The 22,875-nt window shown below is 45.4% G+C and overlaps 1 protein-coding gene across 4 annotated transcripts in view; it reads left to right on the forward strand.

Annotated features, from left to right (window-relative positions):
• FARP1 (FERM, ARH/RhoGEF and pleckstrin domain protein 1) overlaps positions 1–22,875 on the forward strand; it is a 313,335-nt gene that overhangs the window by 64,381 nt on the left and 226,079 nt on the right. For all 4 annotated transcript variants that reach the window (XM_009248747.4, XM_054528675.2, XM_009248746.4 and 1 more), the window contains 1 exon segment: positions 6,641–6,834. In XM_009248747.4, coding sequence (XP_009247022.2) covers positions 6,664–6,834 — 171 coding nt within the window. In that variant the 5' untranslated portion in view covers positions 6,641–6,663.

Below are 22,875 nucleotides of genomic sequence, written 5' to 3' on the forward strand. Positions count from 1 at the left end.
ATTTTCCTTCCCTTCTTTCTGACCTTCACTGCAGCTTGGCACATTTTTCTTACATTTTCTGGTTTGGGGCTACAGATGTCTCCCAGTTTCCTCAGGGATGGAATTTGCATTTTTTAGTGTACTGCTTATTGCTTTTGGATGAATTCCAAGAGGAAGTCCTTATAAGTCAGGATACTAAGACAAGACAACTCTAGTTTTTTACCTTTTCTCTGGCAGTTAAAAATCTTGTTACTTTTTTGGTGTTACTTTTTTGAAGTAACTTTTCAAATAGAGCTAACTAAGTTTTGCAAGCAGCTTTTAACTTTAAGGTCTGGAATAATCACTTTAGTAATAAAGTATCACAAGGAAAGAAATAGTAGTCTATATTTTGACTATTCCTCAAGAAATTCAGAAGTCAGAGGAAGTTAATGGAGATAAATTCAGAATAGAGCATAGATTAATATTTATACACTAGAGGCCTTTCGGTTTGTTGGATTTGTTTATCTGGAAGACGGCACTGCATTACTGAGCTTACCAGTTTTGCTATCAAGCATCAATTGTGGTTACCCATTTATGACTTGCCAGCGTTCCTGAGATGTTCCCTTAGCGTTCTTAGGATGCTCAACTCGAAACTCTTGGCTGGATTTATGGTTGAATTAAACAGACTTTTCCATGTACAGCAACAGTCTGCATGCAAGTATGATAACAAAAAGAAAGTATGACATACTTTGTTCAAGCATCAGTATCCAGAAGTAGAAATAACCTAGACATGAGATCATTTGAGAACTAAAGAGAAAGGAAGTTAAGCTACCAAGTATCTGTTAATGACTAACTCAATTAAATTTTTAAATGCCAAGGTGCCAAAAATTAGACTATATATTTATCTGGGGATTTTGGGCAAGAGGGAGAGAAAGGATTCAGTTCAGAGGATGAGGAATCTTGCTTTTTGCTTAGGTAGGACAAGGAGAAAATATTTGCAGGGAGGGTCTGAGCACCTTTAGGCTGGGGTGAGGCGGGAGAGGAGAGCCCTTCCTTCCTGTTGTCATTGGCTCCCTGGATGGGCATCAACACCATAGCCAGGTCCACGCCTGCTTGACTCAGAGTGACAAGCCCAGCTAAAGCCCAGTGTGAATGACCGTGCACAGGGCCTGTCCCTGCTGAGCAAGTGCAGGGCAGAGTGGGTGGGATGGGAAAGGGCCACACCAAAGTAGGAAAAGTGCATGGAGGGGTTGGGAAGGGGGAAGGCCAGCTTGACTGATGGCATAGTTTTCTCTGGAGATTGCATTTATTTTTAACCATGAGACAGTGAACAGAAAACATATATGGAATAGAAGTAATTTTGCCTGGCTTGTGAAGATTATTTTGGACACAACTGACATCATAATGAATATACCGCTCCCCTACCACCACCACCTCCACACACACACACACACACACACACTTTGAATCATTGACCCGATATTGAGGATCTCTTTTCCACTTCGGTGAAGGGCACTAGGCTGGGATTCTAGATTAACCAGGGTGGTCTCATCCCTCAAGGCTAATGAGTGAATGAACCAAAGCAGAGATCACACAACCAAACAGGTTAGAAACAGATGCTTAGAAAAAGCTTATTTGAGGCAGAAGTGAGAAAGGCACTTATATAACAGACCTGTGGAATCAGGCATTCAAAAAAGAAGGGGCCAGCGTGGTGGCTTACGCCTGTAATCCCAGCACTTGGATCATTTGAAGTCAGGAGTTCAAGACCAGCCTAGCCAACATGGTGAAACCCCATCTCTACTGGAAAAAAAAAAAAAAGGCCGGGCGTGATGGTGGGCATCTGTGATCCCAGCTACTGGGGAGGCTGAGGCAGGATAATCGCTTGAACCTGGAAGGCAGAGGTTGCAGTGAGCTGAGATTGCGCCATTGCACTCCAACCTGGGCGACAGAACAAGACTCCATCTCAAAAAAAAAAAAAAAAAAAAAAAAGCAGTTCTCAGATCTTCACTCCTTATGTCATCTGGTAACACTGGGGTTCTGAGACAGACAGTGTTAGCTCCAGAAGCATTGCCTGTCTTAGAACCCCTATGTTACCAGACGACATAGGAGTGAATAAAATCTTCAAAAGGCTTTGATGGACCGTAGGTGAGGAAGGTGAGTGTGGGAGAAGTTAGGAGTAAATGGTGTTTCCTAGACAGTGATCAGGCCCTTACCATGTTCGATTGAAGGACACGCCCTTTTAGGCCCTGGTGATTTGAGTCGCTGTGGATGTGACCCCATAGTTTCTGATTTGCTGACCTCAGGGCCAGCCCTTGTGTCTATAGTGACAGCATTAGAGGTTTCGTTGCAGAGGAAGTAAGGAATACATTAGGAAACTTCTGGGGACCTACTCTTAAGGAAAAGGCTGACAATGAGTTAGGGAAGAAAACTCTGCAAAATGAGATTTGCACACCGGCTGGTTTTCCTGAAGAGAAGCCTTTAAAACTTTCCTGAGTTTTGTTTGTTTTTATTTTTGAGACAGAGTCTTGCTCTGTCGCCCAGGCTGGAGTGCAGTGGCACGATCTCAGCTCACTGTAAGCTCCGCCTCCTGGGTTCACGCCATTCTCCTGCCTCAGCCTCCTGAGTAGCTGGGACTACAGGCGCCCACCACCATGCCCGGCTGATTTTTTGTATTTTTAGTAGAGACAGGGTTTCACCGTGTTGTCCAGGATGGTCTCTATCTCCTGACCTCGTGATCCACCCACCTTGGCCTCCCAAAGTGCTGGGATTACAGGCGTGAGCCACTGTGCCCGGCCAACTTTCCTGAGTTTTAAAGCAATGGTAGAAGTTTCCAGGTGAAGAAGGAGGGCAAAGCGCTCAGCCACAGCGAGCCACGTGTGGAGACCTGGAGGCAGACAGAGGCAGCGGGAGGGGAGGGAGAAGCTGAGGGGTCAGGAGACGGACTATCCGGGGAGGAAAGATTTTTTTTTTTTGGAAAATAACTTTGTTGGCTGGGCACGGTGGTTCACGCCTGTAATCCCAGCACTTTGGGAGGCTGAGGCGGGTGGATCACTTGAGGTCAGGAGTTCAAGACCAGCCTAGCCAACATGGTGAAACCCTGTCTCTACTAAAAATACAAAAATTAGCTGGGTGTGGTGGTGTGTGCCTGGATCCCAGCTACTTGGGATGCTGAGGCAGGAGAATCGCTTGAACCTGGGAGACAAAGGTTGCAGTGAGCCAAGATCTTGCTATTGCACTCCAGCCTGGGCAACAGAGTAAAACTGTGTCTCATAAAAAAAAAAAAAGAAAAAGCCGGGTGTGGTGGTGCACGCCTGTAATCCCAGCTACTCGGGAGGCTGAGGCAGGAGAATTGCTTGAACTTGGGAGGAGGAGGTTGCAGTGAGCCGAGATTGCACCGCTGCACTCTAGCCTAGGTAACAGAGTGTGAGATTCCATTGCAAATAATAATAATAATAATAGTAAAATAAAATTAATAAAAAGAAATAAAAGAAAAACTTTGTTGATACTATAGTACAATGTATAGAATGGTGGAATGGCTTCTTGGGAAAGGGGGAATAGTTGGAGGGGTGCGTGGCTGGAAAGAAATGAAGGGTGACTTTTTCTCAAATGTGAGTGAGACGCAGCCCACAGTTCTATTCCTTGCACCCCAGATAGCTCTGTGGTGCCCCTTCTGTGGCCCCTTTGTCCAGAAATGCCCCCTGGGGGTCTTTTTTTCCCATCTCCTCTTTCTGCATGACCCTCACCATTGGGCCTGGTGGTTCATTTTGCTTTTTTGATTACACATTCACCCCCTTTCATCGATTCTAATGGCTTTCACCCTGAACCCATAGCCCAGACCCAGCCTGGACAGGACAGCTCCCAGACAGGACAGCCCACAGGATGTCCTTTTATAGCCCCAGGGAGCATTCCAAAGCACGCTCACACCTCCCCCTCCTCCTTCCTCCCTTCTGCCCTGATTTCAAACTTTCTCATCAGTGTTGGACTTTCTTTTTCTTTTTTCTATCTTATTTATTTATTTATTTTTGAGACAAGTCTTGCTCTGTCGCCCAGGCCGGACTGCAGTGGTGCTATCTCGGCTCACTGCAAGCTCCGCCTCCCGGGTTCACGCCATTCTCCTGCCTCAGCCTCCCGAGTAGCTGGGACTACAGGTGCCCACCACCACGCCCGGCTAATTTTTTGTATTTTTAGTAGAGACGGGGTTTCACCATGTTAGCCAGGATAGTCTCCATCTCCTGACCTCGTGATCTGCCCACCTCAGCCCCCCAAAGTACTGGGATTACAGGCGTGAGCCACCCCGCCCGGCCCGGTGTTGGACTTTTACCTCCTGTTGGTAGCTAACCATTTTTAACATTGGGTTAGTTTTTCCACAGAAGTAGATTTTATAGCATCACCTTTTGATTTCCATTGCTGCTGTCCAGATTGGCACTTCAAGCATGAATTGTTACAGTTGATTTGTAACTGGATGCCCCAGACCCTGCCCTCCCAACCCTCTTTCTTTAGTTATATATAGTACCATCCTCAGGTTCATTTTTCTGAAATTGTTGTTGTTGTTGTGTTGTTAGCCTTCCCTCAGCAGCTCCTGCTGCCTACAGGGTAAAGACCATATTTTTCAGCCAGGCATTTGAAGTCCTCTAAAGGAGGGGTCCCCAGAACCTGGGCCGTGGACCAGTGGTCCGTGGCCTGTCAGGAACTGGGCCGCACAGCAGGAGGTGAGCGGCAGGCGGGCATCACCACCTGAGCTCCGCCTCCTGTCAGATCAGCTGCAAGCATTAGATTCTCATAGGAGCACAGACCCTGTTGGGAACTGCGCATGTGAGGGATCTAGGTTGTGCGCTCCTTATGAGAATCTAATGCCTGATGATCTGAGGTGGAACCGTTTCATCCCACAACCATTGCCTCTGCTTTGTCTGTGGAAAAACTGTCTTCCACAAAACAAGTCCCTGGTGCCATAAAGGTTGGGGACTGCTGCTCTAGAGCCTGACTTCAGATCATTTCTAAAATACATCTTGAACTCTCTGGCTCTGATTCTTACTCTTTTTTGCCTGTGCCATTGTGTTTCTGTCCCATAACTCTGTGGATGCCATTCCACTTCCCAGGAGTGCCTTTTCTTTGTCTGTCTCCTATCTCTTTCCAAGTATTTTCCAACGTTTGAGACCAACTTGAGTTCAATTCTCACCTTCTCCATGATGGAAGGCCTCCCTCTCTTTTAACCACTTCATCTCACATGGAAATCTCATTCCCTGGTGTCCTTCTGACACTAAACATGCAGCTGTATATAAATATACTGGCTGAGTGGTCCAGTTGTTAAGCAGCCAGTATTGACCTCCACTCTGTGTGAGGCATTGTGCCTAGGTAGGTGCTGAGCTGCAGAGGACGTTCGAGATTGGGTTCCAGCTTTAAGGGCATCACGGTGCCTTCTCCACACATGTGGGCTCAACCACCACGGTGTGGCTTTGACAGCTGTGAGCACAGAGCAGATAGCAGCACATATGCTCTGCACCGGATGCCAGGATGTGACATTTGTTGTTTTTGAGATGGAGTTTCACGCTTGTCACCCAGGCTGGAGTGCAGTGGTGCAATGTTGACTCACTGCAACCTCCACCTCCTGGCTTCAAGCGATTCTCCTGCCTCAGCCTCCCGAGTTGCCAGGACTACAGGTACTTGCCACCACACCTGGCTAATTTCTGTGTTTTTAGTAGAGGCGGGGATTCACCATGTTGGCCAGGCTGGTCTCGAACTCCTGACCTCAGGTGATTCACCCACCTTGGCCTCCGAAAGTGCTGGGATTACAGGCGTGAGCCACCGCGCCTGGCTGGGATGTGACATTGGAACTGAATTTTAAAGCAATGGTAGAAGTTTCCAGGTGAAGAAAGAGGGCAAAGCACTCAGCCCCAGCAAGCCACGCATGTGGAGACCTGGAGCCAGACAGAGGCAGCGAGAGGGGAGGGAGAAGCTGAGGGTGTCATTAGACAAGAGTAGACTATCTGGGGAGGAAAGATGACTGTTTTTAGGAAAATGACTTTGTTGATACTATAGTATAGTGTGTAGAATGGCTTCTTGGGAAAGGGGAAATAGTTGGAGGGGTGGGTGGCTGGAAAGAAATGAATTATTAGGTGGTTATTGTAATAGAAATAAACACTAGAAACCAAGAAAAATGACCCTACTCTGTTGCCTCTGTCTGTGTGAGTGTATGTCTGCGAGTGTATGTCTATTTCCTCAACCAGATTATTAGCCCAAGCTCTGCAGTGCGCGTTTTACCTGTTTATCTTTAGAATACCCACAGTACTTAGCATGTAACTGTGTCCATAAAGGTAATTAATGGATGCTAATGATATGGTTTAGGCACTGTTTATCATCTTCGCACCAGACGTCAATGTGTAAACAGTAGTGCCTAGCCTAGCTCATTGTAGACGCTGAATAATTAAGAACAGACTGTAAAACGAGAAAGGAATAAAATATGCAACAATATGCAAAATTATTCAAAAGAATAAAGTACGCAAAAAGTATTTGCATGCCTTGAGTGCTTAAAGGTGACTTTGTGAGTGAACCGACGCCTCCCTATATGTGATGCCTGTGCAGGGGATGGAGCCCCCTGCCCACCTGGGTGGGGTGCAAGGTGGCACACAGCTTGGGTGGTAGTCTCTTATTCTGATGTGTTTTTCTTTCTCACTGCTTCCTGCAGATATTCTCTAAGCCACTTTCATCATGGGAGAAATAGAGCAGAGGCCGACCCCAGGATCACGACTGGGGGCCCCAGAAAATTCGGGGATCAGTACCTTGGAACGTGGACAGAAGCCGCCCCCAACACCTTCAGGAAAACTCGTGTCCATCAAAATCCAGATGCTGGATGACACCCAGGAGGCATTTGAAGTTCCAGTAAGTTGGGGGCTTATCTGTGAACCCACGAGTGTGGTAGGGGGCAGCCTTTGGTGTGAGAAGGTTCGGCTCATTCCCATGGCCAGTGACATGAGGCGGCCGGAGGGCCTCCATGTTCAGCACCTCCCTCCCCGCCCCCAAGCGGCCCCGCTGACCCATTCTGGTTTCAAGCTCTCCAGTGTCTAGATTTATGCATGAACCACCCATATAGTGATGTCAGTGGCCTCGGCACTTGAATTTTACTATGACCTTTCATTAAAATATATATGTAATCTAAGTGCATATGTATATGTTATGTATATTTATGTAACTGGAGGGAAGAGTGGTCTTGTGGCTGGATCCCAGTTTAATTTACTGGTCATAGACAATTCCTCTCTCACACTGGTGCTTGTGCGTGTGTGTTTGTGGCAGGGGGGCTGTCGAACTCAAGTCCAGGTTACTGGCAAGAACAATCCCGAGAGCATCATTAAAGAGCCACGTGTGTTTTCATGTGAGGGAATCAGGAGAGCCTGTGCATGTAACCCCACAGGTGGGTGTGGGAGTATCAAAAAGCCTCCTTCCGAGCCTGCCATATGGCAGTCCTAGAGATGGGGAGGCCCTGCCACCCCAGGGCCCTGGACAGAGCAGCCTGGGGGCTGGAGCTGTCACAGGAGGAGCTGGCAGCCTGGGCCCCTCAGCAGCTGGAGCTGCTGGAGCCCCTGGCGCTCCTCACTTCTGCTGTTCTTCTCTGAGCCCCTGCCTGGCCTCTCCCAGTCTGCTCCTCAGATCGCTCCTGCGGGAGGTTGAGGAGCCGCCCGCCGCCTGCTTCGTGCAGCTGCTGCACATCTTATTCCCAGCAGGAGAGGAAGTGGGAGTGTCTGGCTGGCTAAGTGGCCGGCCCACTCCCTCTCATCGGCTCAGTCCAGAGAACGCTTAACACTCCTCGGATCTAGTATTTTGGGTTTTCTGTCTTGAGTATCAAATACCACGTCTAATATTGTTTGTGGAGGAGGAAAATAACTCTTGAATTCCAAGCAGCCAACTTATAAACAAACCCTGGGAGCACACCTGTTTTTAACATGGAGACGATATGTGTGTCATTGCTGTTGGCTAGAGGGGCTGGAATTTAATAGTAGGCATTAATGTTGGTAATCCATCATTTAATCATTTATGGGATATGAGTCAGCAAATTATATTTATTTCAAAGAACATTGCTCAGAGCACATGAACTAACATTAAACGTCCCAGGAAAGGATAAACTCAGAATAGCTATGCTTAAAACCACCAATTTTTTGCACACTGCAAACAACCTTTGTGTTTTCTAATTTTCTTGTGGAATTTGTATCTTTCAAGGACTTGGGACAGCTTTGTATTTTGGTGAACAAAGCTATTGCTAATCTGCTAAAATCATAGACTCTGTTGAGGAGAGCCCCTGCCATCCGGTTCGAATTGGGCCTCCTGGCACACGTGGTCCGTATGTGCGCCACCTCACCCACTTTTTTGTCTTTCTTGCCAGACTGGTTCAGTGAGGTGTTGCGTTTCAGTGTTTCCTATTCAGTACTGTGAAGGACTTCTGAGCCCAGGTTTCTAGCAGCACATTCTATTAAACGGTGTTCTTCTGAGTGGGTTGGACTGTGGAACTAGCAAATGCTGCTCTTGTGTGCACTCACTCCTGGGATTGTTGGACTGTGCTCACCTGCAGTTCTTCTTGAAACCAAAGAAAGTCAAGACCCCATTCCTAGCTACTATTTAACACCTATCTAGGAACTCCCTGCCCAAGAAGTAGTAATAAAAGTGTGTTTTTATCTTTTAAAATGATTTTTCTTCATAATTTCTGATGGCTTATGCTTTGCATTTATAAGCCCTTTGTCTGGAAGGAACCTTTCTCATGCTCTCTGATAAACTCCTATGCATTCTTAAAAGCCCTATCAGTTTTACCTGGATGCCTACTCTCTCAAGCAGTGGACAGGACTTTTTCTTCCTTCCTGCAGACCTCTTTACTCATATACCTATCAGATGCATGAGGGAGCCTGGGTCCAAATCCCAGCGTCTCCTACTGATAGTTGTGCAGCGTGAACAAGTTATTTAACCTGTCTGTATTGATAAAATGAGGCTAATAATGAACTCGACTTTATACTATATGAGAATAAAAAAGAGGTGACACAAAGTGTTTGGAGCAATTCTTGACATGTAGTAAGAGCTTAACTAAATAGTAGTAATGACATGCATGTCCAACTGCCTGCCTGTTCTGTCTATATCCCCAGCATCTAGCATGGCACCTGGCATATAGTAGCTGCTAATTAAATGTTTGCCGACTGTTAGAGTGAGTGTGAGTTTATTTTACAAGTAGAATTAATGCCATTGTTCGTTTTCACATGTCTCCTCCATTCATATTTTTCTTTTTCTCTCTCTCTTTTTTTTTTTTTTTGAGATGGAGTCTTGCTGTGTCTCTAGGCTGAAGTGCAGTGGTGTGTCTCAGCTCACTGCAATCTCCTCCTCCTGGGTTTAAGCGATTCTCCTGCCTCAGCCTCCCAAGTAGCTGGTACGATAGGTGCCTGCCACCACACCCAGCCAATTTTTGTATTTTTAGTAGAGACGGGCTTTCACCATGTTGGCCAGGATGGTCTTGATCTCCTGACCTCGTGATCCACCCGCCTTGGCCTCCCAAAGTGCTGGGATTACAGGTGGGAGCCATCACACCTGGCCATATTTTAATTTTTCTAGTTTGGTCAGAATGTTTCTCTTAACCTCTGGGCAACAGATGTATTCCTTAACTGGCTGTAGAAAGTCACATATCAGCATTTTTATTGGTGGAGCTGATTTTGAGTCAGTACCTCATGCTCTTTAAGAGCAACCACGGCCAGGGCAGCAGCAGCTGAAAGGCATCGGGGCTGGCTGTGATGGCTCAGTCATCAGGGATTGGGAGGAAGGTGACTACTGGATTGTGAGAGACTCAGCTCCCCAATCTTGCTTTAAAACCTTGCTGTGAAACTTTTTGCCGGGAATTCAAGGCCAAGCGTCTGACCCTGGAAACGTCCTTTGATGGAGTGCCCCAAGTGAATGACTTCTCATGTCACATTCAGTCACATTCGCCATGCAGCTGAGCCGGGCACGTGGCCAGAAGTCCCTGCAGTTTCCTTTGGGGATGACTGATGTCTTTCCCTGGGGGTTGAATTTCCTGGGCCTTTGCTTATTAATTTTATTTTAAAATACGGAATTGTAGGCAAAGCAGTCATTTAAAATGCAAATCCCCTAAACACTTCCTGGCACAAAGAACCACACCATCTTCTTCATGGTGTCTCCGTCCTTCTTTGCACCCTAAAAAAATTATTATTAAAGAGCTCTACCTTTTGGAAGGCTTTGGCAGTTAGTTCCATGATCTTTTCCATTCTGTAGCTGGTTCCACAAGCACCTTTGTGGTTGAACTTGGACAGTCTTTTTAGGTATTTCCTCTGCAGAGTGGAAAGTTCAAGCGCAGTATTTATAGTAAATTCTTGCATGGTGTTTTTTTCGTCTTTATGTGGAAAACACTGTGCAAATAAGCTTCAGCCTGTGGTTTACGATATATGCAGCTTTCTCTTCCAACCAGAGGTTATGAAACGGAGTGACTCTTGGGCATCTGAAAGGGTTAATAAGGTGCCCCTGTGCCCACCCAGGCCATTTATTTCCTTGACGGTTCCTGGGAAGGTTTTCTGTGTCCCCTCCTCCTGACCCTGCTGGTAAACAAACACAGTTCCCACTGACACTAGTAGGATGAAGCAGTTGGTTTCCTCTCCACGTGTTTATTCAGTTTATGTATTTTCATTAGCAGTGTTTCTATAGGAAGAGCAGAGGAAATAAGACACAGTCATTTTTATTTTTTATTTTTATTTTTTGCTTCTTTTGAGCAGCCCTGGTAAAAAATGCTTGGGGAAGATGCTCACAGGTGACAAAAAAGACACCTAGTGTCTGTCGAAAGGTTAGAGGGAGTGGCCAGTTGCAGGCGGGTGGACGATGGCAGAAGCCCAGAAGCCTCCCAGGAGAGCAGGGGCAGGAGTTAGTTGCGGCAGAGGGAACTCGGCGTTGATGACCGTCGTCGCAGGAAATGATCTTTGTAACTTTCTCGTGTGTGCTGTCTTGTCACTGCTGTACTCGAGATTTTGTAGCTCCTGAGACTCATGTAGCATTCATGCTTTACCTGAGGATCAGGTGTGGGCTTCGTAGTTCGGGGAGCCTGGGAGAGAGCAATGAGCCTCCGTGTAGGGGCCCTGTACACCAGGAGGTGCCTGGGCAACTCCCATTGCTCTTCTCAACCACAGTCCTCGGCAGTTTGTCTTCTGCATTAGCTTCTCGTGCCAGAACACCCTCTTATTTGTTTACCTGCTTAGTGTTGGCCTCTTGCAGGTAGAGTGGCCACTTCTTGGAGGGCAAGGCCTCTTGTTCTTGTTCATCATCATATCCTACGCTGCAGCGGTCGGTGCCTGTGCATGAAACTGGTCACAGTTCTGCTCGGTCGTTTATATGAGAGTTAGTGCTGTCCTAGCATAACAAGGGAAAGAGCAAGTGGGAAGAGCTTCTGAGTCCCTTCCTTGTGTTTTCACAGCATGAAGGTGGGGCTGGGATTGGAGTCCGGCCCGCAGGACCCTCAACTTACCCATCTTCCAGGCACTAAGCCGCCTCATTTGTGAGATTCGCGGACTTCCTCTGCCTCCTACTCGCACACAGGTGGTCCCTGTTCAGCTTGGCCCGCCCCTCCCCCACCCCACATCATCACCCCATGCTGCCCTGTTCTTAACCTCTTTCTAAACACCCACCCCATCCTCACCCCGAACACGTTGATCAAAATCCCACCAGCTGCCGGGCCTCTCCCAGGCTCATGCTCCAGGCCAGCCTTCTCTCCTGACAGTGCTGATAGCTCACCTCCAATCAGACCTTGAATCATGGTCTCTAATCTTGCCCCTCACACTCATTATTCCTGGTGCAGTGACTCAGTTTTTTAATCTGCAAAATTAGGCACTGGGGCCAGATGATGTTAAAGGCTACTCCCAACCCCTTTCCTTCTTTGGAAATGAGGACCCTGTGTTGACATCCTTCTTGACGAATTAACTTTTTGTGACTGTATTTGTGAATTCGCCATACAGATGGTAAAGTCTTTCAGGAAAGAGATTTTTAATCTTAGAGCAAACCCTGAGGCCCCCAAAGCCTGATTAGACACAGTGGGTACCGTGTGTCTGCTGTTAAAGAAGCTGTGTAACGAGAGTGAAGAAGCATGCCACGATTTCTATGTCCCCTGCCAGTCGCGGGCCGCGGGAAATGTTGTGATTGGCCTTATGTGCGTGTGGGGTGGCTGTTTACATAAAACTCACCGCACTACATAGGGCTGAACTCCATGCTGTTTGACCATGGGAAATGGAAGACGGAAAGAAATCAAATATTTTCTTGATAATACATTATTAGTAGAAAATTCAAGTTTAAGTTGAAATCAGAGAAAACCTAAAGTTTTTGAGAAAAGTAATGAGTTTGTATGTCATCAAAGACCACATAGATTCTTTTCTGGTGTCAGAATCGCCTGTGCTGTCTTGGAGACCTAATTAAGAGTGTTACAAATTCAGTCCCATACGTGATTAAACATTGATTTCATTTCATTATTATATCTTTTGAAATGTAACAGTTCTTTCATTCCTTTAATTTTCACTGAAACCTAGCTTTGAGATCAATAGGGAGCTTATTCTCCGAGAGCTCTGGTTCAGGGTAAGGTCTCTACTGGTGATAGATTCTAGAGCTGACTTCATAAGCTCCATCTCAGAAAAAGGGACGGAGCCAAAGTTTGTCTTTTCAGAAAGCTCAGGGTTTCCTCTTTGTGGCCCTGCAGTTGACATCAGGAGCTGGGCTTGTGCTCACTGGTAGCAACTGTGCCTTAATGGAAGTGTGTTCATTTTCTCTGTCTTTGTCTATATTTATTTATTAAAAAGTCTTTTTTTTGGAGACAAGATCTTGCTCTGTCACCCAGGTTGGAGTGCAGTGGCATGATCATAGCTCACTGCAGCCTCAAATTCTTGCCTTAGCCTCCCTAGTAGCTGGGACTACAGGTGCATGCCACCACACCGGGCTAATTTATTTTTATTTTTATTTGTAGATACGAGGTCTTGCTATGTTGTCCAGTCTGGAACTCCTGGCTGAGCAGTCCTCCTGTTTGGCCTCCCAAAGTATTGGGATGACAGGCATGAGCCGCTGCACCCAGCCACATCTTTTTTATTTCTAATGAACTTTGTTTCCCAATTTATTTTCATTTTTTGAGACAGAGTCTTCTCTGTCACCCAGGCTCCAGTGCAGTGGAGCAATCCTGGCTCACTGCAGCCTTGACCTTCCAGGCTCAGCAGGCCTCCCACCACAGCCCCCCTAGTTGCTGAGACTACATGCACGCATCACTACACCTAGCTATTTTTTTTTACTTTTTGTAGAGACAGGGGTCTCTCTATGTTGCCCAGGCTGGTCTCAAACTCCTGGACTGAAGTGATCCTCCTGCATTGGCCTCCTAAAGTGCTGTGATTGCAGGCATGAGCCACTGTGCCCAGCCTGTTTTCCTTCTTAATTTCTCTTTCAGCCATCTTAGGGAATGTGCCCTTTTTGGTAAGCTGAAGAAAGTATTTTTTTTTTTCTTTTTCTTTTTCTCCCCGCAAAGAGGTGAAATACACATTTAACTAAAGGTCTTGAGGGGGCTGGGTCTATCTTTTCTCCAAGTGTAGCGGTTCTGACTCTCCTGGAATGGAGTCCCTCCCTGACAGTGGGGTTGTCCCTCGAGTGGTCTGATTGTACTGATAATGGAAGGAAGGTGTTTAGATACCAGGACTACTTAATTTTCTTCTTTTGCCCCACATGCTTCACACATAAGAGGTGGAGGTTGTGGAGCAGGAGGAGGATAGACCCAAATAAAATTTAATTGGCCCTTTCAGACCTGCAGAGAGGCGTGTGTGCCCAGAACTGCTTTTGCCACCGCTTAAGCAGCTGCACTTTGGACTAGAGCAAGCAGAGGGAACTTAGCGTGTTCACCCAGCTTTAAAAAATAAGTCAGCGTTTCTTTTTTCTTATCACTGTTGCTTTTGGCTCCTTTTATTTGCAAAGTTTCTGAAACAGAATTTAAGGCTACTTTGCTTGGCATGGTCATTTCTGTGTTTTATTTAACTTTGAGTGATAAATGGTGCTTGTCTGAGTCTAGCCCCATGAGATTAAATTTAAAGGCTATTTTGGCTATTTTAATAGAGGAAAAAAATTTTTTTCATAAATCATTTTAGCTAAATACTGTTAGCTTTCCTTTCTGGCGTCTCAGGAGCAAAGAGTAGAATTTAAGAGCTGGCTTGAAATGTTTGTGTGCACCCCTTTCAGCTGTAGTTAAGACCCTTGTGATCAAAGTCAATTCTGTAGCTCTGATATGCTTGCAGTAATGCTTTAACAGCTGTTTGCTATTTTCTCCCTAAAAAAAAAAATCAGTAGAACCTAATAAAAAGAATAAACTAATTGAGAATGTCTGAATCTGACTTTAAAATGGGCCATAATCTGAGAAAATGGAGGAAGTTTGAAAAGCTGCTTTTTTTCTCTTTTAAATGGAAACAATATTCTCAATGATAAGAAATGGAGGGTTTAAAGGGGAAATGCAGGCCCTGGGTCTGGGCCGCCTTGCTTCCTACCTGTGTGGCGCTGCATGAGTGGCTGACCATTCTCATCTCTACACATGGAGAATACCTACCACTTGAGGCCCAGGTGACGCTCTAATGAGATCTTCTGCAAAAACACCTTGCAGAGAACACATATATAGTTCTCATGAAAGTAGGTTATCTTCCTTCCTTTCACCCTGAACTTTAGTTTCCTTCTTGTTCTTTCACGGAATTGAGGCCCTGCTTTCAATGTAGAGCTGTTGGCTGGATCAATGGGAGAAAAGAAAGCGAATGAAAGCACTTAAGAATAAAAAATCGTGCTTGTGTCAGATGGAGTCATTCCTCTTAGACCGCAGCTGTCTGTGTAGTCTCACATCAAACTGGGGCTTTCTTTGGAGGGGAGTCATTACCTAAGCCAAAGCTGTGTCCCAAGGGGCCTTTTGGAAGGTCTATAAGAACCAAGCACCACTTGGACAATTGCCGTGAAACCTCTGTTTCTGCCAAGCTCGTTTACTGCCTTTCTGTGGACTTACCTGCAGCTTCTGTGAAGCTTCAGTTCAATCAACTTGAAAATTGAGGGGGTCGCACTTTGCGCTCAGAAATTTTGCATGCATTTTTGCTTTCCTAATTTCTTGGTCTCCTCTATTTTCTTAGCTTCAAAACTTTTCCATTTTCCTAGAGTCAGGATGTTCCTGGGTGAACCATGCGTCCCTCTACCATGGACTGGATGAATGGTTTTAAGGTAGACATAGGATTTCAGGATCCTCTAGGGCAGGTCTTCTCAATATGGGCACTGCAGGTTCATTGGAAGGAAGTGCTCAGCCAGCTGGATGTTCTTGTGTTAGAATGTAAATATAAAAACATTGCACATATTAAATGGACTGATTTTTAAAAACTATCTGCCATGTTTGAATGTTCAATTATTTGCTGTCTTCTATCACTTTGAGCATTTGAGCTGGAGATAATGATTTTAACTCATAAGACAGACACAGAATGAGTTAGTTTGGGATTTCTCTTCTGTAGATAGAATGATCATGTAAAAGAGCAGTTCTCAAAGCTGTTAGCACTTTGTAACTTTGAACGAGAGCCTCATAGGTCTCTGTTTCCTCATTTATACAAACAGGAAGTTGGAGCAGATACCCACGGTGGAATTCTGCGGCTCTGGTTTTATTTTGTGGGATGTGGTCTTGGAAACATGATACGAGTTTCACAAATGTGTATCGACATGGGAGGCAAGGTGCTACTGGTGATAAGAAAATGAATAAAAACAATAACTACCCTCTGAAAAATCCCTTGCTGTGTGCCAGACATTGTGCCAAGTCTGTCTGTACATTACCTCATTTGTTGCTAAGTGAACCTATGAGGTAGGTGAGAATAACACCGATTAGTCTCACAGGGCATAAGTGACTTGGTGCGGGTCAGAGTGCTGGAGAGAAGGAGCTGGAGTCCCAGCCCAGGACCACCGACACCTAAGCCTGTGTGTCACTCACTTTGTTAATGGTCTGGTGCCATAAAGAGCTGTTAGGACAATACAGCATGTTAGCAGTGCTAGTGCCTGTGATAGGTGCCAGTGGGAGGTGCTTTTTTTTTTTTTTTTTTTTTTTTGATGGAGTCTTGCTCTGTTGCTAGGCTGGAGTACAGTGGTGTGATCTCGGTTCACTGCAACCTCCGCCTCCCGGGTTCAAGTTATTCTCCTGCCTCAGCCTCCCGAGTAGCTAGGACTACAGGCATGCACCACCATGCCCAGCTAATTTTTTTTTTTTTTTTTTTTAAGTAGAGATGTGGCTTCACCATGTTGGCCAAGATGGTCTTGGTCTCTTGACCTCGCAACCTGGCTGCCTCGGCCTCCTAAAGTGCTGAGATTACAGGCATGAGCCACCGTGCCTGGCTGGAAGATGCTTTTAAGTGGGCAGGATGGGTTGAAGAGTGCGGAGTCTGCAGAAGGAAAGCCCAGTGACCGGGGTTTGGCAATATCATCTCCACATGGTAGTTACTGATAAGGGCCAGGGCCCTGCAGAAAGAATGTCAGGGGACTGACAGATACAGGAGAAACCCAGGAGGTAGACCTGACAGGGCGTGGCAGCTGATGGGACAGAAGCAGGGAGCCCCCCGGGAGTGGGAGAGCACCTGCAGTCATCAGGTTTACAGCCTGGATGGCTCAGTGCTGTCACCAAGGGCTAGGAAGTCAACTCTGTGACAAGTGTTTTACTTGAAATGATGTATTCCTTCAGTTGACATGAAAGGAACATTGGTAATGTTGCCAAAAGAAGGCATTTCTTTTTTTTTTTGTTTGAGACGGAGTCTTGCTCTGTCGCCAGGCTGGAGTGCAGTGGCGCGATATTGGCTCAATGCAACCTCTGCCTCTGGGGTTCCAGTGATTCTCCTGCCTCAGTCCCCCGAGCAGCTGGGACTACAGGCACCCGCCACCATGCCCAGCTAATTTTTGTATTTTTAGGAGAGATGGAGTTTCACCAGGTTGTCCAGGCTGGTCTCGAACTCCTGATCTCAGGTGATCCACCCGCCTTGGCCTCCCAAAGTCCTGGAATTACAGGTGTGAGCCACAGCGCCTGGCCATAGAAGACATTGCTTTGTTTTTTTAATCACAAAGAAGAATCTGTGGCTCTGGAAATTAACTTCCAAGATTCTTAGTGATTATGTAAATGGTACAAACTGGAAGTAACAAATGGAAGTTGGTTGCTTGGTTTCAATTTATGTTAGGAAAGTTATATTTATTCCTTGCATTCCAATTTCCTCATCTCCCCAGAAGCTACTCTGTTAAGCTTGCCACACCTGGGTGACCACCAAGCTGGAAAAGCATTTAGATCCAGTGTTTTCAAAGGACTCTGTTCAAAAGCATTAGAAAGGAGCAGGTCAGTTGCTTTCTAGAGCTCATTGTTTAGTTTTGATGTAATTTGCCTGTGACATGAAATATAAAATGCAATTGGCTATTATCCCATCTTCCAGTGGCCATTTGTCAGTAAGTATTTCTGCCAGCAAACAGAACTCAGGTGCTCCATTTCCTTTGATCTAGGCATAAGACTGAGTGTGTAAAGCATTGCAGAGCAAGACCAGAGGGCATTTGTGGAGTTGTTAGGTTATCAGAACGATACCTTTTTTCATGTTTGAAAGCTGAATTACTTTCCTAGGACAGCCGTAACAAAGTACCACAAACCGTGGCTTAAAAAATAGGCAGTTACGGCCAGGCGCAGTGGCTCACGCCTGTAATCCCAGCACTTTGGGAGGCCGAGGCGGGCAGATCACGAGGTCAGGAGATCGAGACCATCCTGGCTAACACGGTGAAACCCCATCTCTACTAAAAATACAAAAAATTAGCCGGGCGTGGTGGCGGGTGCCTGTAGTCCCAGCTACTTGGGAGGCTGAGGCAGGAGAATGGTGTGAACCCCAGAGGCGGAGCTTCCAGTGAGCCGAGATCGTGCCACTGCACTCCAGCCTAAGGGGACAGAGCGAGACTCTGTCTCAAAAAAAAAAACAAAAAAACAATAGGCAGTTACTATCTCACAGTGCTGGAGGGGTAGGTGAAACAGAGCGGAGTCCCTATCGTCCTGACCACCCATCCCTTGCTAGGGACTCCCATTTGCTGACCCCAACCAGGAGCCCCAGAGTAAGAGCTGAGGTGAGCAGTCTGTGGAGCTGGGCCTGCAGGCAGGCAGTAAGAGAAGAGCCAGGGCACGCTCTGTGGTTGGAGACGACCATGACTTCTGCCTCACAGAGAACGTTGTAGGCTGTGAGGTGTGGGCTCTCCACCCCTGCCTCGCTAACCTCAAGGCTCTCTTCCCCTGCCTTGGCTTCCATTCCTGTATTCTCTGACCACAGGATCCTTTTTACCCCTGACTGATCCTTCATCCCTTCACCTACAGGACATGGCTTCGCATGGCAGGCATCAATAAGAATACCTTTCATTCACACTTCAGTCCTGGGATTCACAGACATGCTCTGAATTTCTAGACAGTCTTAGCAGTAGAATTCAAATGATGAAGAAAGAGACTGCTTTATGTAGTAGTCACAGCATAAGTCGAATATAACAGCTGAAAAAACCTCAGATGTTACCATTAACCATCTTATCTCTTAGCCTGATTTAATCATTTTTGTAAGGATGAAGACGACATATTTTATTAGAGCTGTTAAACGGGACGTCTGCTTTCATGATCCAGTGCCGAGAACAACTCTTTTCCTTTTATTGACGTGATTTCAGTTGCATTTCACAGCTCATTGCACCCAGGTAGATTTCTCCATGATGATCGGACCTCCTGTGTGTCGCCCACAGGACTGAGCTGCTTGGACTCGCACCATTCCTCTGATCATGCCCTGGGGTTCATTACAATCTCATCCATTATTCCCATCACACGAGGAGAACTCTCACCCCAAGCACAGCAGTACGAGTGTTTGCTAACTGTGGACTCTGCACTCCCTCATGAAACCAAGAGTGTTTCTTCTTCCATTTCCCTTCCTTTCCATTTTAAGGACCATTTCTCTAAGGCAGACTTTCCTGTCAGGACCCTCCCCTGCCTTGTGTCTCTTTTGAAGCTCCTGAAAGGCCTGTGGCCATCTTAGAAAAATAAAGTTCTGATTTTCTCCAGAAAACTGGTTCAGCAGAAACCAAGACACTGCCAACAGCCCTCCGGCGTCCTGCCAACCGGGCTGTTAGAGTCTTTATGTGGGTAGGTACAAGTTGCCTTGCTTAGCTTCCAAACTTATTTTTGCCCTCTTGTCTGGCTCCTAAAATGCTGCATCCAGGGGCCTGGAGAGTTGGTTTTGTCTCTGGTTATTGTTTAGTGGCACACAAGGTACTGACTGAAAACAAGGGTGTTTTTGTACATGCCTTGTACCCGCATGAACTCTTGGGGAGGTCAGTGATGGTTGGAAGTCCCTGCTGTCACCGTCTCTGCCGTAGCATTGGGGGAGCACTTTAGTTGTCCATTTTTCCAGGCTAATCCATCCCTTAATGACTTAAGTTGACATTTGTTGAATTATAGTGTATGAGTTCGCTAGCACTGCTATAACAAAGTACCACAAACTGGGTGGCTTGAAGAATCTCAGTGTATGGTCTCAGCTCTGGAGACCAGCTGTCTGAGATCAAGGTGTCTTCAGGGTTGGTTCCTTCCAAGAGTTGTGAGGAAAAGTTGGTCCTGTGCTTCTCTCCTGGTTCCTGGAGGTTTGCTGGTAATGTGTGTCGTTCCTTGGTTTATAGATACATTGCCTCTGTCTCTGCCGTCATCTTCACATGATTTTCTTGCTGTGCAAGTGTCTCTGTATTTTCCCCTTTCATAAGGACGTGGTCATATTAGATTAGGGCCCGCCCTACTGACTTCATTGTAACTTGATCATTTTCAAAGACCTGATTTCCAAATAAGTTCATACTCACAGGTACCAGGGATTAGGACTTCATCTTTTTTTTTTTTTTTTGTGGAGGAGGGGAGATGTAGTTCAACACAACTGTATAGCAACTCCCATTGTTTTATTTTAACAAACCATTTGAAAAATGGCTGTGCTGTTGACTGCTGCTGTGACTTCTAGCTGTGTAACTCATTTCCCCAGTTTTCTGCTCTTGTTCTTTTGGAGCATAATGTAGTCTGGGACGTTTTCCCAGTAAGTGGAGGAGACCAGAGCTCTTAAATCACATGTATGTGTACTTGGAATTAGAACTGAAGTACGGGTGGCCATATGAGATGAGAAATCTCAGCTGTATTAATCAAGTGAACTGTAAGAGTGATTGGTTTTTGTTTTTTTTTTTTTGAGTTATTTTTCTTCACCGTCACTCTCCCACCACCATTTCCCAGTGGATCAGTAGTGGGAGAGTACGAGTTTGAAAGCTACCAGGTGCACCTCTCAACCAATCCTGTTGCATTTCTTTCTTTCTTTCTTTTCTTTTTTTTTTTTTTTGAGATGGAGTCTCGCTCTGTTGCTCAGGCTGGAGTACAGTGGCACGATCTCAGCTCACTGCAAGCTCCGCCTCCCGGGTTCACGTCTTTCTCCCTCAGCCTCCTGAGTAGCTGGGACTACAAGGGCCCGCCACCATGCCCAGCTAATTTCTTTTGTATTTTTAGTAGAGACGGTGTTTCACCGTGTTAGTCAGGATGGTCTCGATCTCCTGACCTCATGATCCGCCCGCCTTGGCCTCCCAAAGTGCTGGGATTACAGGCGTGAGCCACCGCGCCTCCTGTTGCATTTCTAACGTTCATGTTCATTCTGGCAAATGTCTGTTCTTTAGATGGATTAGTCCATGTTGAAAAAATGTCTTCACCGTTATCCTAGCATTCGCTCAGGCTTCCAGAAGCTATGTTGGGGAACATCACTAATCATTTAAGAAATGCAAATCAAAATCACAGTGAGATACCAGCTCACACTTACTAGGATGGCTACTATTAAATAAAAAAAACAAAAAAACAGAAAAAAAACGAGTACTGATGAGGATATGGAGAAATTGGTACTCTGTGCACTGTTGGTGAGAATGTAAGATGGTGCAGCTGCTGTAGAAAATATTATGGCAGTTCTCAAGAAATTTAAAATAGAGTTGCTGTATGATCCAGCAGTCCTCCTTTGGGGGCATGCCCAGATTGAAAGCAGGATCTTGTAGAGATAATTGAACACCCATGTTCATAGCAGTACTGTTCATGCTAGCCAGGAGGTAGAAGGATCCCAAACATCCATCCTTGGATAAATGGAGAAGCAAAGTGTGTTATATACGTGCAAAATGGTTTATTATTCAGTCTTAAAAAGGAAGGAAATCCTGCCATATGCCACAACATACATAGATGAACCTTGAGAACATTATGCTAAGTGAAATAAGCCAGTTACAAAAAGAAAAATACTATATGATTCTACATATAGTATTTCTAGGAGGTACATAAATAGAAACAAAGTAGAATGGTGGTTGCTGGGGGAAGGCAGAAATGGGAGCTGTTTAATGGGTACAGAGTTTGTTTTGCCAGTTGAAAAAATTGGGAGATCTTTTTCACAACAATGAGAATATACCTAGCACTACTGAATGTGCACTTAAAAATGGCTAAAATGGGCCGGGCGTGGTGGCTCATGCCTGTAATCCCAGCACTTTGGGAGGCCAAGGCGGGTGGATCACCTGAAGTCAGGAGTTCGAGACTAGCCTGACCAACGTGGTGAAACCCTGTCTCTACTAAAAATACAAAAAATTAGCTGGGCGTGGTGGTGGGTGCCTGTAATCCCAGCTGCTGGGGAGGCTGAGTCAGGAGAATCGCTTAAACCCAGAAGGCGGAGGCTGCCGTGAGCCAAGATCGTGCCATTGCACTTCAGCCTGGGCAACAAGAGTGAAAATCCGTCTCAAAAAAATAAAAAGAAAAGAAAAATGGCTAAAATGGTAAACCCCATGTTACATGTTTTTTTAAATCACAATTAAAAAAAATGCCACAGAGCAGCAATGTGATTTGGAAACTAGTTAAACTAGCCCCACCTGATTGAAGTTTAAAATTCAAGTTTCCCTACCATTCATTGCATCATTTGGTGATTATCTAGTGTTTGTATAGTATATTGTTAGTTACCATTTTATGGATCTTGCCTTCCGGATCCATCAGACCCTTTAAGGCTGTGACTGGCTTCTCTGGGATTTCCCCGGTTGCCAGAGTGTTTCCTGCACATACCAGGAGTAAAAAGTTAATGGAACTTTTTTTCCTGTTCATTGATCCACTTATGGGATCTTCTGCAAATTACCTAATTCTAAGGATTGGTTCACCTCTTCTTGCATGATTTGCTTGGTTTCTAGGCAATCTGATGATTGAAAACACATTGCAAAGATATAGAATGTTAAAATGATACTGAAGTTACTAAAGGTATTAGATGTTCTTTATTTTCTAGCAGTTGCTATATGCACTGACCAGTTGAGTAATAAGATTCTCATAACCTCAGAAATAGGAATTTGTTATTCTTTTTAACAAATACAAGATGACAGAATCTTTTAATATTTGTATAAAACTTATCTTTGAGCAAGCAAGCCAAGTAGCATCTCCCTGCTGCTCTAGACATGCAGATCCTGCAATTAAATATTGTTTTTTGAATAACATATGACATTCCAAGCAGAGAGCTGCCAAGACATAGCATGTGGACCTTGCTCTAGTTAATTCCTCGCTAGTGACACATTTTCTATTTACCCTACCCACATTTCCCCACATTTCTTTGCAAAGATTCAGCTAGCGGTGAGGATGAAGATAGAACACATCAAGAATGGTGTTTGTGCTGCTGTGTTGCAGCATTCGGAAACTTGCAGTGAGGGATTTTTTTTGCAAGAAATTTAAAAGTTATGTTTTAATAAAAGGGTAGCATTTGGGTAAATTACTCTATTATGAAACCTTTTCTATTTATATTTTATTTAAAACATGAAGCCTCTGAGTAACAATGTAAAATATTATTAACTTTTATAACAGTGACAGGACATATATACATT

The sequence above is a fragment of the Pongo abelii genome, chromosome 14 (assembly GCF_028885655.2).
Source record: "Pongo abelii isolate AG06213 chromosome 14, NHGRI_mPonAbe1-v2.0_pri, whole genome shotgun sequence".
NCBI lineage: Eukaryota > Metazoa > Chordata > Mammalia > Primates > Hominidae > Pongo > Pongo abelii.